Genomic DNA, 14,975 nt, shown 5'->3' with positions numbered 1-14,975 from the left:
GATTCATTGTTCTCATTTTTCATAATAAACAATTGTTTTCACTTGAATCATAGCATATTAACTTTATGTTGCAGTAAAGAAAATTTAAACTAATCCTTAAAATAAAGTTAGTCATTTCATTTAAATCAATGGTTTTTATACAAGGTGGAATATAATCAATAGTTTAGAGATTAGAATAAATTCAAGACTAATGTTACAAAAATTAAGCATCGGAAATTCAAATATTAAAAGAAACACCTTTAAGTAATGTTTCCTACAGCTGGTTGTGCATTTTTTGTTTGAATATTATGACAAAATATATAACTAATACCGATCAATATTTCTGGACGCATAACTCTTATTTTTTTCACAACCTCTTATAATCTGTTATGAGATAGAATTTCTTTTAATTTAGTGATGCACATATTCTTGAATTCTAAATATTTTGGATTATAATCATAATAAATTTTTTGATATTTTGGTACTCTATAAGAAAAATGTTTGTTTGGAAGCGAAAATATCATCCGTCCATATTTATCGTATTTTAGCCAAAATTTCAATTCTCCAAAATATTAGAATTCAAGAATATGTGAGTGGGAATTTGTACAGTACTGAGTTTGGAGTATTTAGAAGATATGTGAGTGGGTTTGTAAAATTTTTTATAGTACAAAATTGAAACTAGAGTTGAATTAATGGAGAATTAGGATTTTGGTGGTAATGGGTTTGATTTGCAGTATAGCTATCAAGATGAAAATGAAGATATGAAGAGCAAATAGTTTTTAATAATTATTTATTTAACATGTTTATTTTTGAGACTATAGATGACGTATTAAGTAGTAGAGATATGGGTAATTAATTTGCTTATTAAAAAATATTTTCCGGTGGGCAAATATTAAAGTGCTCCTTAATTGAAAATTTTAAATCTCGTCCATTAATTAAATCTAACGGTTAATATTTATAGTTCTCGTTTCTCATAAAGATATCAGTTCTCACCGGATACGCTTCATATATATATATATATATATATATATATATATATATATATATATAGGGGACGACTCAAGTGAGAACACTTGGTTATTATGAGAAATGAGAACAATGAATCACGACCATTAAATTTTGATTTTGTTGATTTTAATGGACTAGATTGATTTCACTTTCTATGATCCTTAATATTTATTTTAAATAATGTAGAAAGAGAAACCAATCCAGTCCATTAAAATCAACAAAATCAAAATTTAATGGTCGTGATTCATTGTTCTCATTTCTCATAATAACCAAATGTTCTCACTTGAGTCGTCCCCTATATATATATATATATATATATATATATATATATATATATATATATATATATATATATATATATATATATATATATATATATATATATATATATATATATATATATATAGGGGACGACTCAAGTGAGAACACTTGGTTATTATGAGAAATGAGAACAATGAATCACGACCATTAAATTTTGATTTTGTTGATTTTAATGGACTCGATTGGTTTCTCTTTCTACGTTGATTTAAAATAAATATTAAGGATCATAGAAAGAGAAACTAATTCAGTCCATTAAAATCAACAAAATCAAAATTTAATGGTCGTGATTCATTGTTCTCATTTCTCATAATAACCAAGTGTTCTCACTTGAGTCGTCCCATATATATATATATATATATATATATATATATATATATATATATATATATATATATATATGGGACGACTCAAGTGAGAACACTTGGTTATTATGAGAAATGAGAACAATGAATCACGACCATTAAATTTTGATTTTGTTGATTTTAATGGACTCGATTGGTTTCTCTTTGTATGATCCTTAATATTTATTTTAAATCAACATAGAAAGAGAAACCAATCCAGTTCATTAAAATCAACAAAATCAAAATTTAATGTTCGTGATTCATTGCTCTCATTTTTCATAATAAACAAGTGTTCTCACTTGAGTCGTCCTATATATATATATATATATATATATATATATATATATATATATATATATATATATATATATATATATATATATATATATAGGGGATGTATCAAGTAGGAGGAATTTTTAAATAAGAGATAAGATCATTCAATCCTAACTATTGGATTAATCAAGAGAGAGAAATTAAATTATTAATTAAAATATTAATATAATTATTATTTCTCTCTCTTGATTAATCTAATGGTTAGCATTGAATGCTCTCATCTCTTATTTAAAAACTCTCCTACTTGATACATTCCCTATATATATATATATATATATATATATATATATATATATATATATATATATATATATATATATATATATATATATATATATATATATATATATATATATATATATATATATATATATGAGGAGGGATCAAATTACACCAATTAGTTACACCAAGTATTATACTTATTTTTAGTCGTTGATTTAATTTTAGTCTAACAGGTAGAAACTCACATGATTCTTACTAAATATAACTTCCTCTATTTTCGGTAATAAAATAAAAACATGATTCTTTTTAATATTTCTTAAAAAAAACATTAGAATTCAATTTTTTTTCATGATTCATAATGAAAAAGAGTACGATTCTTGATAAAAATAGTCTATTCTTATTTATAAACAAATTTTGTATTTTTTTCAGTTTCCTTTAAAAATAAATAACACATGAGTAACACATTAACAACAAAATTATTATTTATTATTATTATTATTATTATTATTATTATTATTATTATTTATAATTAGTTTAAGTAACACAACAACAAAATTATTTTTTATTCATAAACAGTACTATTTTGATTTTTAATTAGATTCTTTTAATTTTGAAATAAAATATTCACTGTTTTCTTCTATTTTATTTATATTTTATTTTATTCTATTCACTTAAATTGTAGGATTATATTAATATATTTTTAGTATTCATTTTGTAAGTATTTGTATATATATTTTGTTTGAATAAATATTATAGAGTGGTAATAGTACTCACGCGATATTATAATTATAATGCATCATAAATCTTAGTGAAAAGTAGATTCTTCTTATTTTTTAAAACAAATTTCTTTTGATTTTTTTTTATTTACAGTTAAATTATTTGTACTTATTATTTATTATTAAATTTTTTTTTTAAAATTTCTATGCGTAATTTAAATAGAACTTCATACTTTATTTAAAAATAAATTAATTTTATTATTTAATTTTAGTTTATAAATATAATATAATTTAAATAATATTAAAAACAGTGAAAAATTTACTTAAAAATTAAAAGAAATCTGTTTCTCATTTGATCCCTTCTCATTTGAAAAAATAGTTTCTTTTAATTTTTTAATAAATTTCTCATTTGAAATAAATCTGTTTCTCATTTGATCCCTTCTCATTTGAATAAGTGTAATACTTGGTATAACTAATTGATGTAACTTATGTAAAAATTTGATGTCTAAAATTTCTATACTAAGTTTACACTCTTGATGTTGGTTTGGAGAGTAAGTTCTGCCTGTAATTTGTAGTTTTTTTATATTTTTATATAGTGAATTTATTATAACTGTTTAATGCTTAATAGATTAACTTTTAATTTTATGAAGAACTACATGATTATTTAATTCTCATGTTGACTCCATTGTCAATTCAAGTTGATAAAAATAATTAATATATTAATATTTGTATATTTATCTTAGCTACTAACATATATAACGGTTTCCAAAAAAATTATTAAAAAGACTAAGCAAGCAAGATTCCTAACTTCGTAAGTTATAATTTCAATATATTATAGTAAAATACACCACAAATGATTCACTTTAATTCTTCTAGAGTGAATGATACATACATATTTAATTATTTTATAGAGAGATGTTTCTTTGTGATGTTGAAATAAACATTTAACATTTTTCAAAATAATAATAAAATAATAAAATTGGTTTTAAAATTGAGTTTTTTTATTAAACTTCTTTTTAACGGATTATTTTTAAGAAAATAAAAAAAAAGTTTTGAGAGAAATTGGTTTTAATTTTTTTTTTTTAAATTGGTTTTTATAAGAAATCGGTTTAAAACTGAAACGATCCACATATAAATCAGTTTTAAAGAAATAGTTTTAAGATTCAAACCAAATCATATATATTGTTCAATTTAGTTTGATTATTGATCCATGCACACCCCTATATTTGACATGCTTCTCCTCGATTGTCCAAGGCATGTCCAATACTATAACATGACAACACAACCTTTTAATGTTCTTCCATAACCTCGGAAGTATGGATACATAAGGGTATTTTTTAAGAGAATTTCTCAATGCACCATATGATTCTCTCAGCCATCTGACGAATTTTCATTTATGCCCCTTGCTTTCGTAGATGTACATCCGGAAGCATTTTTTTTTTAAAAAAATTGGTTTTTTCCGTAGATGCATCTTCGAAAGCGTGAAAACCATTGTAAACGGTGGAAAAATACAATGAATTTCAATTCAGCAATTCTTCCGTAGGTACATCTACGGAACGTGTTAAAAAAGAGTATTTTGTAGTTGTATCTACGGAAGAATAGCTAATATATTTTAAAAACTTTTTATAGAATTGAGCTCGTGGTGAAACTCCGTAGTTCTAATGATGTATTCATTTGCTTGAAACAGTTAAGAATCATGATTTTTCCATAATATATCATAGTAGTATAATGTAAATGTAATGGTATATAGTACACGAAAAGAAAACATCTTATAAATCTTAAAAATAGTGTCAAACATAATAAAAATAAAATTACATCAATCTAATAAAAATAGAGACATAAAAAATGTCTCAAACTGAGACCGATGAGACTAGTAGTTCTAATCTATATTCAAACAAAATAAGGCCCCCAAAAAAGCCTAGCCAACATCATCAGTAAAGCATAACTTCATTGACGTTATCCAAGATAACTGAACTCTCCCAGAGCATAGTCGACCAACACATTACCATGTGTTGTATCTTAGATAACGTCAAAGAAGTTATGTTTTACTGTTAATGTTGACTAGGCTTTTTTGGAGGCCTTATTTTGTTTGAATATGGAACTTATGTTTTGCGGTTGATGTTGATGCATGCTGTGCAATCCTCCTAGTCGGCCATAATGTCTGCGTAATACAAATAAAGTCGAATTAGATACAATTAAAATAGAAAAAAAAAATGATTTTTCTATATTCCGTAAATTCAACTACAGAATGACCTAACATTCATCTCTACCGTAGATACATCTATGATAGTTTATGAAACTCTCAAAACCCAATAATGGCGTCGGGTCACTGTTGCATAGGGTTAAAAACCTCATTTTGGTGGCTTGAACGTCATTTTAACACATCAAACAACACCTTTATTGTCTCTAAACTATATTTCTAAATCAATTCAATCATTGCTACACCTAAAAATTGAATTCTAACTCTATTACAAATACTCTTAAATAATTCAAAAAGTCGAAAACTTACCGATTAAATTGAGTTTTGAACTTGATAGAATGTGTTGATAGTTGACCTTGACGTTATCGACCGAACTCGGGAGAAAGAAATGAACTTGTTTGAAAGTTTTTTTTTTGAGTTTGAGAGAAAGTGAGGTTTTGAAAATGAGAAAGTGAAGAATGGGGGAGAAGAAGAGTCTGGTGCGAATATAACATCAAATGCTTCCGTAGATACATTTACGGAAGCTTTCGTATGTACATCTACGGAACAAAACAACGTTAATTAAAAAAATGTGCTTCCGAAGGTACATCTACGAAAGCAGAGGGACAATTTTGTCAAATCAGTGGTGCGTGAGGCATCTAAGAGATGAGGTGAGAAATTTTGTTTTTTAATGTTCTTCCATAACGTCAGAAGTATGGGTACATATGGGTAGTTGTAAAATGGTGAAGTATCTGTTCAGATACATGCCAAATATTACATAAAAAAGAGCAGACACTTAGATATCACTTAGATATTTGTGGGTTTAGATATCACTTAGATATTTGTGGGTTAAACATATATGCGGCATGACAATTCTTATTAGTTGCATAATCTATTCAGACCTTGAAGCATATAGGTAACCCTGAATGATTAAAACATTCCACAGGTAACATATTGTACCACTCACTAAAATGAAAATTTTAAAGATTGTAACATCTTTTCTTAGTCAATTTAGCTTTGCAGTTATTGCTTTAAACACTCATAGTTCAACTTCATCATCATTAACCTGAAAGGGAGTAGCAATGTTTGAGTTATGCTAGGTAAAGTGCAAATCTAAAACATACACAGTAAATTCATATTTATCTGAGGTGTGTCCGTAATAAGTTCGTACAGAATTTGACCAGATCCATCGGAGCTGAGATCAACAAATAACATCAGCCTCATTTTGCAATGCATTCTTCACGCACAAGGCCTAAGCAAAATTATTTTATCAACACATTTAGGTAGAAACATAAAGTGGAAGAGAGCTCTGCAAATACAACTAATTATTATCATTTGTGCATGAACAATATTTACCAATATGGTGGAATTTGCAGTGTGAAAGTCTAAGTATGCATCAAGCCTCTAAGTTAGAAAAATATAGAGAAGCCAATATAACAAAGCATATCTGGCACCCTTCTCCAGTTACCCAATAGCATTCATGTTAAGTAAATTACACTACAACATGAAAATCAAAATACAACTTTATGAATGCTCTACCAGACATCCTACCTACTAGGCTCAATCTAGGAAGAAAGAAATATTCACCTATTTATGCGCTGCCACATGACATAATTGACCTGCTTCTCTTCAAAGTTGGGGATTCATGTCCCAAAGGCCAAAAGTCCTGATCTGAATACTTGGCAGCTAGAGTGTCTAACATCTGATGCGATAGGAATTAGGAACATCTCAATAAAGTCAATCAGGCCAACCCAAAATTAAGAAATCAGACCACTCAACCAACTCCCTTTGTTTGCAAGTTGGTTAAAAATATATGTTGATGTGGTTAAAAACATATTTAGCAAGATAATCATTGAGTTTGATGTTGACTGAGATTATGATGAAACTAAAAGAAATCACCATGGACAAATTCTATCAACTTCACCCAAATATGGAAAACAGTTGTTGCAAATACAAAGGTTTGCGGACACCATAAGAATTGATTTTCACTCAACCATTGTTTTACCATCTTTCGTTGATTCATTCCATTCGATTTTTCTTCTTTCTGTTTTGATTGAAGTCATCTGTGGGCTCTTCTTGAGTAAGAAATCTCTTGATAGAGCATTCATTTTTATCCTCACTACAAGCAATGACATTCAAATCTGGTAATTGATATAGATCAATAGTTTTACCAATTGGTTTATCGAATACAAGATAAACCGCTATCTTCTTCACAATGAAACTGTTCTCGAAAACAACAACCACCTCCACTTTGTTACCGGGTTCTAAACTTGATATTACTCTCTGGCTCTCTTCATCTTTAAAGGAGAGTAATGCTTCTCTCTTATAGAGCTGAATGGTGGCCTTTGTGAAATTGTTCACCAACACATTTTTAAGGCCATCTGTTGTTATGTTATCTGGGGTGGAAGTATAGACAATACACATCATTGTCTTCAAGTTACGCCCTTCCACTTGAGGGACTTTAAAAGTTACCGAAGAACCTTCGGAATTAAAGGTTAACCAATCTGGATAACTATCATCAGGGAACAAACAACCACCACTCCCATTGGCATCCATATTCTGTAAAAGAAAATATAGGCTCAAAATTTAATTGACAAGTATATTTATATCACCTAAAGTATCATACAAGTATTATAACTATGAGACCAGTATATAGATAAGATCATGACAAGTTACGGCCTAAGATGTCATTTCAATGAATGCCATTTTTCTAATGTAATCTCCTATTCCAAGAAGTATTTCAGTTATAAATGTTCTTTCTACTCCTATCAATGGCACTTCCTGTGCATCTTGAGGTTTAATAGAAAAATATGATGATAAATACAAGCATTTCAATTATAGATTAGTGATTTAGTATAACTTAAGTCAAAGTATGCAAAATAAGAGAGTATATCTTAAAAAAAGGTATAATAAAGACTTACATGGAAGGATTTCAATTGTATGTACTTACATGTATTTTACTACACTTACACAAAGATTCAAATGTATGAGGTGATACACATACAGAAAGACAAACATAAAAGGGGGGACAGAGCGAGTATGCCAAACCTGTAAAATTTTCTCTTTGAGAATATTGGTGACTTGGCAATCCATTCCCATTTGAATTAAAAGAGACTTTAAGGAATGTTTTGAACCCAAAACCTGCACTTGACTGCTGTATTGAATCAATGTAGAAGTAGTCATATTTGATACTTGTGATGTAGTTGCAGTTGATTCAAATTCCTTAGAAACTGTAGCATATAAAGCATCCAAAATTATTTTAGCATCTAGAGAAAGTTGGTCTTCAGAGTTGCAATCCACCCAAAGACTTCGAAGCCTAGGAAGGTGGTAAGAAAAAGACGATAGTTCATGTGAACTACTACTTGGTACATCAAAAGAAACAAGGGATGACGTGGCAGCAGATGTTTGAAATTGAGATGGGAGATTATTTGATGGTGACATCCAAGACCAAACGATAGATGGAAACACATCACGTGAAAATCCTTGATAGCCGCACAGAGAAATATATCCAATGCTTTTGGACCTTACCACTGAAAAGGGCACTCTTGTTATTGCAGTGTTATTTGCAAGTAGGGTGGTTAAAGATTCCATTTGTTCCAAATCCTCTTCCAACTTGTCAATCTTTATACAACCAGAAAGAATGAGAGTTTTCAAAGATTTCAACTTATAGATGCTTCTTGGGAGGCTAGAAAGGCTAATGCAATCTTCCAAATTTATCAAAAGAATTTCATTGAGATGTCCAATGCTAGGAGAAACCTCAGACAACATTGGGCAATCCTTGAGTACTAGCTTTTCAAGATTAGGCATGTATGAAAAGTCAGGAGTGTGTGTCAAATAATGTGAATGGCTAAGGTTGAGAATTTTAAGATTTCCCATCATCTGCAAGAACGAAAAATATTAAATATTAAAAGGGAAACTTATGTAAGAAGCTTCAAAATACGAGCGAAGCAGTTACAATATCTCACTAACCTTCAATTTTTCCTATACCAATACTGGTGCATAAAGTATTAAAAGCCTTGTCTATTGCTAATTTCGATTCATGCTTAGTATAAAATTTCTTTAAACTACCTTCCAATTCTTTAATGCTAAAAGCTTGAAAAACTTTCATTATCGCAACCACTTTACTTGAAATATGAGATTTTGATTAATGTGTAAATACATGACCGGATAACAGTATAAAATAAGTTTTAAAGTTTATAATTTTAAAATTTAGCTGAACTATTGTTTTATAGCAAAAATTAATATGCTTCCCAACTTGAATATTTGGAAAACTTTTGGTACTTGTAAAATTAGAAAGACTGACAGAAACAAAGACAAAAACAATGTCTAAAATGTTATATAATAAAATAGTATTTCATTTTGAGATGCATATCGTAAAAAAAAACTCATGAAATGCAACAACTACAAAAAATACCTGGGCCTCTTTCCACAGAATTTTGATATTGCTGCTCTCTAACTCGATGGAAACCAAATTTCCTCGACAAAAGTTTGTAGGTATACGTGTTAAAGGAAATTTGTTCCAAGATAGCCACCTCAGTTTTGTTGAAAGATATTCAAAATCTCCATCAAGTTTCACTCCAGCAAGTTGAAGTAATCTGAGTTGCGTCATCTTCTTAAATGCATTAGTACTAAAACACTTTGCATCAATTCTTGGTAACTTCAAAGCCAGCCCCTTGATAGCTTTTGTTCCCTATTAATTAAAATCAATCATAACATAATATATACAAGGCACATATACTAGTATTTAAACCAATCACTTATTACAAGCTAGAAGCCACGAAGCACAAAACGATTCACAGCCAAGCTAGTATTCAAATCACAGCTAAACTAATGAATGCTAACAAATGACTTAGATTTTTGTTTTGTTTTCCTTTCTCAAGCTTTAGATATTTTAATTGAATAATTGAAAAATAAGTATATGAAGTTCTTACAGATTGGTCTGATAATACTTCATGCACATCATCATGAAACCACAACCTGCTACGCTTTTCAAGCACCCTTGGTGATTCCTCACGAATGATTTCTCTTCCCATATCTCGCAGCAAATCATGCATTCCAAGCTTGTTCCTATCATCAACAATTACAAGGCTTCGCTCAATAAGAATACTTATTCCAATTTCTGCAAAAAGTCCACAGCCATTTAGTACAAGCATAACATCGTTTCGGTCCATCCCAATAAAGAAACAAGCTATGTCAAGAAATATTTCTTTCTCGGTGTCATCATTTAAACCATCATAGCTTATTTTTAACTTCTTTTGTACTTGGTCATTAGGAATTCTTTTGAGTTTCTCCAAAACAGAATGCCATTCAGTTACCGCCCTATCAAACAAATATGACCCAAGGACTTCCAGAGCCAATGGCAATCCCCCAGAATACTCAACTACATTTTTGGAAATTCCAACAAAATCTTTTGTAGGACTTGCTTGCTTGAATGCATGCCAACTAAATAGCTCAATTGATTCCCTTTCATCCATATTCTTCATTTCATATACTTGATTAACCCTATTCCCACGAAGTATATGTCTATCTCTTGTTGTGATAATTATTCTACTCCCCGAACCAAACCATTTATGACTTCCACACAAGGCATTGAGTTGGTCCAATGTATTAACATCATCAAGTACAATTAGTATTCTTTTATGGCAGAGTCTATCCTGTAATATGATTTTTCCTTTTTCAATGCTTTGTATCTTGGTTGTCATTTCTTTGCAAATATCAGAGAGAAGTTGTTCTTGTAAATTCACTTGACCAACACCAGCCTCCCAAACTTCCCTAATATTTGCAAGGAAGCTTCTACCATCAAAATTGCGGCCAATTTTATTATAAATGGCTTTGGCAATGGTAGTTTTACCAACTCCTCCCATACCCCACATCCCTAATAAGAGAACGTCATTTGATTGTTGGATATCTTGTTCTAACAATTGAATCATATCTTCCACTCGAGATTCAACACCCACTGGATTATTAGCAATAAATAGGTCTGTCTTGTCAAGCAAACGTGTAACATTTTCAACAATATCCTTGATGGCCTCACTTTCATTCCTACATAAAATAAACCAAAGACGGACTACTTTTCATCAGAAGTTTGAATAAACTTGCAAGTATTTTAAAAAAAATATACTATTTAACATTTTATTATGTTTTTTTAAATCTTTGCATAATATTTTTTTCTCTATTTATTTGTGTATGATTAACAAGTCCTAACAAAAGTGTAAATATATATTAACAATGAACAAGTAAAAATTAGAGAAAACATTTTGACTAACTTAGGAGAGCAGTTTGATATTTTGTATACTAGGAGTCCCAAATTGCAAGATACATCATGTTTGAAACAGAAAAATGGGGGTTTACACAAATAATGTAGATTTTGAATGCAACAATAATCAGAATCCTTGCTTCATAGGAAAACATTAATAATTAGAATTTTAAGGTAATGCACAGAGACACTGTGTTTAATTGAATGTTGACTGTATACTACTCCCTCCGTCCCACAATGAATGACTCAGCCCACCATTTCACACAGATTAAGAAAAGTGGTTAAAAGTAAGAAAGAGAATAATATTTTTACTATAGTACCCTTATTATGTATTGGAAATGATGAAAATTTTAATAATTAGAGGTAAAATTGAAAAAAGTTTATTAGAAATTGAAATGGGTCATTTATTTTGGGACATCAATTTATTCTAAATGGGTCACTCATTGTGGGACGGAAGGGAGTATGTGCTATTCCTTTTTCTCTAATAATTATGAGGAAATAGATTATGTAATATTGAAATTACCTGGAATTTAGGACCACGAAGCCAGACAGGCTAGCGGCCTCATGAAGCTCTGGATATTGACGAAGCGAGTTTACAGAACCTATCCTCAATTCTAAATCCAGCAATTCATCATCTTCATTCTCCTCAATTGAAATCTTATCCAAAAGATCACTATACGCTTTTCCAAATTCACCTCTCTGATGACGAACTTCAGATGGATCAACACCGTAGAACACCGGTAGAACAATTTGGCCCGTGGTTCTGTGACACTCCATTATTTTCACCAACTCTAGAAGACACCATCGCGATCCGGCGTAATTGATTGAAAAAACGATAATAGAAATGCGAGAACCTTCGATTGCTTGAATGAGTGAAGATGAAATGGTGTCTCCTCTTTGAAGTGAATGATCGTCCTTAAAAACATCAATTCCGGCGTTTTGAAGAGAAGCGTAGAGATGTGAAGTGAAGGAAGAACGTGTATCTTCGCCTCTGAAGCTTAGAAACACATCATGGATCCTTGGTTGGATTTTTACTGTATCATCTTCATCAAATGAAATTATTTCCGCGTCTTGGGGTAAGTCATTGGAGAAATGCATGAATTCAACAAATTATTAGGAACACTGTGAAGTGAAGTGAAGAAAAGTGTGCGGATTCAACAAAGATATGATGAAAGGGAGGAGAAGATGCGGACTTGCGGAGTCAACATAACGTCTTTATCCTATTGTGTTTACTTGTTTATTCAGTCAACATTGGCGTTCCACAGGTTGAATAGGGTGTCCAATTTGGACAGACAAATAAATACAGATTCGACACTTTTTGTCATGATGGAAGAAAAGATAAACTAATCATAAAAAATACTCTATTTATAAACAAACATTATATTTTTAAATTAGTTAACTTCAAATATAGACGAGATGTATTGAACTTTTCTCCGATCTGGATTGCATATTAACTTTCCCTGCTGTGATGACATCTCTTAGGCTTTGTTTGGATTGATGGAATCGGATGGAGCGGAGCGGAATGGAATAGAATAAAATGATATTCCCTTGTTTGGATAATTAAAAAACGGATGGAGCGGAGCGGAAAGGAGTGGTATGGATTCCATTCCATTCCATCACTTACCACCATATTCCTTCCCCTCCGATTTGGGCGGAATGAATAATTTGTCTTATTCCGTTCTAAAATTTCCAAACAATGGAATGGTATATTCGTTCCGCTCCGTTCCACTCCGCTCCATCCCACTCCGCTCCATTCCATTCCGCTCCGTTCATTTCGTGATATCCAAACATACCCTTAATTCATGCCACAACATTTTTTTATTTTTTAATTAAAAATATTAACATATTATTACGATTTTTCATGGTTCGAATATTATTGCCAGTACATTTATGATTTTGAATTTTTTTTATTTCTTGGTTGTTGTCGGTTTTGAATGTTTTTGGTTGTTGTTTTTGAATGTGTATGATTAGATTTGAAAATCCCCACTACGTGGCAGACAAATATAAATTTGCATTAAACTTTTATCCTCCTGAATTTCCCCCTTTGCCTAGCAGTGAGCTGGCTTTGGCTTTTCGACCTCTATTTCCTCGGTGGTTCGTCTGTGGGTCATATTTAAACGTCTCAAAAACGAATGTTTAAAACCTGCTCAGCTAGTAGTTTCGACTAAGCATGATATATACAGTTCCAAGGCCACCTTCATGTCAACATACAACATGCCAAGGTTCTTTCTACAATACATGAAGGTGGTGGAAGTGAAGGATTTTCGACCAACTTATCCTACTATTTCCATCGTGCTCTTCTTACACATCCTTTGTTGTTTTGTTTGCAGCGGTCGAACATAGAAAGCAAACCATAGATGCTGCTAGTGAGGCTGTTGCCACTTCCCACAAAAGAGCTCAAAAAGCACAAGCTTCAGTCGAAGAAAAGGAAGTGCATGTTCGCTTCTTACATCATTGGATTTGTATGTACTCTGTGCGATTTTCTTCTTGTCTCTCATATTTTTTATTAATGTTTCAGGTTGAAGGGAAAATTCGGACTACTCCTCCTAAGCGACGAAAGGTTAAGCAGTGTAAAGACCCTGAGGATCAGGATGTTGTCGAAAATTCCTCTCCTGAAACCCCTAAACAAAAGACGAAAAGGAAGGCAAGAACTACTGGGGCCGGTTCAAAAAATTTCTATCCTAGTCCATGTGTTGCCCCTAGTGTTAAGGTAAAGAAAGGAAAACTACCACTTCTCAAGCTATCGAAAAGGATGTCGAGGTGGAAAAGAAGCCTGTTTCTGGCAAACTTGAAAGTGCCATCTCTAGCCCTGTTATGGGCGTGCCTAAGATAAGCCTTTTTCGGCTCAGAACTTTCTCTTGGCAATCACTTTCCCAATGTTAACCAACCTATTTCTGCAGGGAAATCCTTCTGGTAATGTTGCATCCAGTATTAAATATCCAACCCCTAACACTACTAGCTTAGCTCTCCCTCTGTTCATCTTAAATCAAACAAAGGTTCAACTGGTGAGGTCGACCAGACTTCCGAAGCTCATAAGAAATTTCTTGGTTATGATGTCAAGAGTCAAAAGTCTAATGAACCTCCATCAGATAGTGGCGATTTAGGCCATGACTTCCTCCTTGAAGATGAAATTCCTAAAGACGAGGAACAACACCAGGACTTTTCCCTTGGCAGTCATGATCATGGTGAAAAATGTCCATGAGGACCGAGATAATACTGACTCTTTTGAAGAAAAATTATGCTTCTATTGAGAACTTCGTCACCAAGAAAAAAAAAGAGAAATAGAATCTCCTTGTATCATTCCCTTTTTGCACTAGAACTAACTAGCGGTCTTACCATTGACAGAATTGGACAACTAGCTAATTGGAGATTAAGATGAATCAAATAGTAAAATATTAGATCAAATCCAAAGAAATTAAGCACTTTAAGCAGCATTAACAACAAAAAATCAAATCCACATCATCAAAAGCCTCTCAAATATCAACTTTTCAAAACAAGGTCACCTTTAAAAGATCTATTGGATAGTAAATTGATATTCTCAGAAGTTATACAAATATATTCACCAATTTCACTTTCCTTGATAAAGTCTCTTTGGTGAGGAGAGATGATATATATAAGGA

The 14,975-nt window shown here is 31.1% G+C and overlaps 1 protein-coding gene across 1 annotated transcript; it reads right to left on the bottom strand.

The window, feature by feature from the left end:
* Positions 1 to 6,816: 6,816 nt before the first annotated feature.
* On the bottom strand, positions 6,817 to 12,602 carry LOC131628699 (disease resistance protein RPV1-like). Its single transcript, XM_058899527.1, has 5 exons — positions 11,879 to 12,602; positions 10,031 to 11,141; positions 9,514 to 9,789; positions 8,148 to 8,978; positions 6,817 to 7,658 (listed from the first exon to the last, which is right to left on the bottom strand). The coding sequence occupies exons 1-5, from the start codon at positions 12,451 to 12,453 to the stop codon at positions 7,119 to 7,121; spliced, it is 3,333 nt and encodes a 1,110-aa protein (XP_058755510.1). The 5' UTR covers positions 12,454 to 12,602; the 3' UTR covers positions 6,817 to 7,118.
* Between the last annotated feature and the right edge of the window lie 2,373 nt (positions 12,603 to 14,975).

This window comes from Vicia villosa, unplaced genomic scaffold, assembly GCF_029867415.1.
Source record: "Vicia villosa cultivar HV-30 ecotype Madison, WI unplaced genomic scaffold, Vvil1.0 ctg.000470F_1_1, whole genome shotgun sequence".
Classification (NCBI taxonomy): Eukaryota; Viridiplantae; Streptophyta; class Magnoliopsida; order Fabales; family Fabaceae; genus Vicia; species Vicia villosa.
This window is presented reverse-complemented; position numbering and strand designations above follow the sequence as displayed.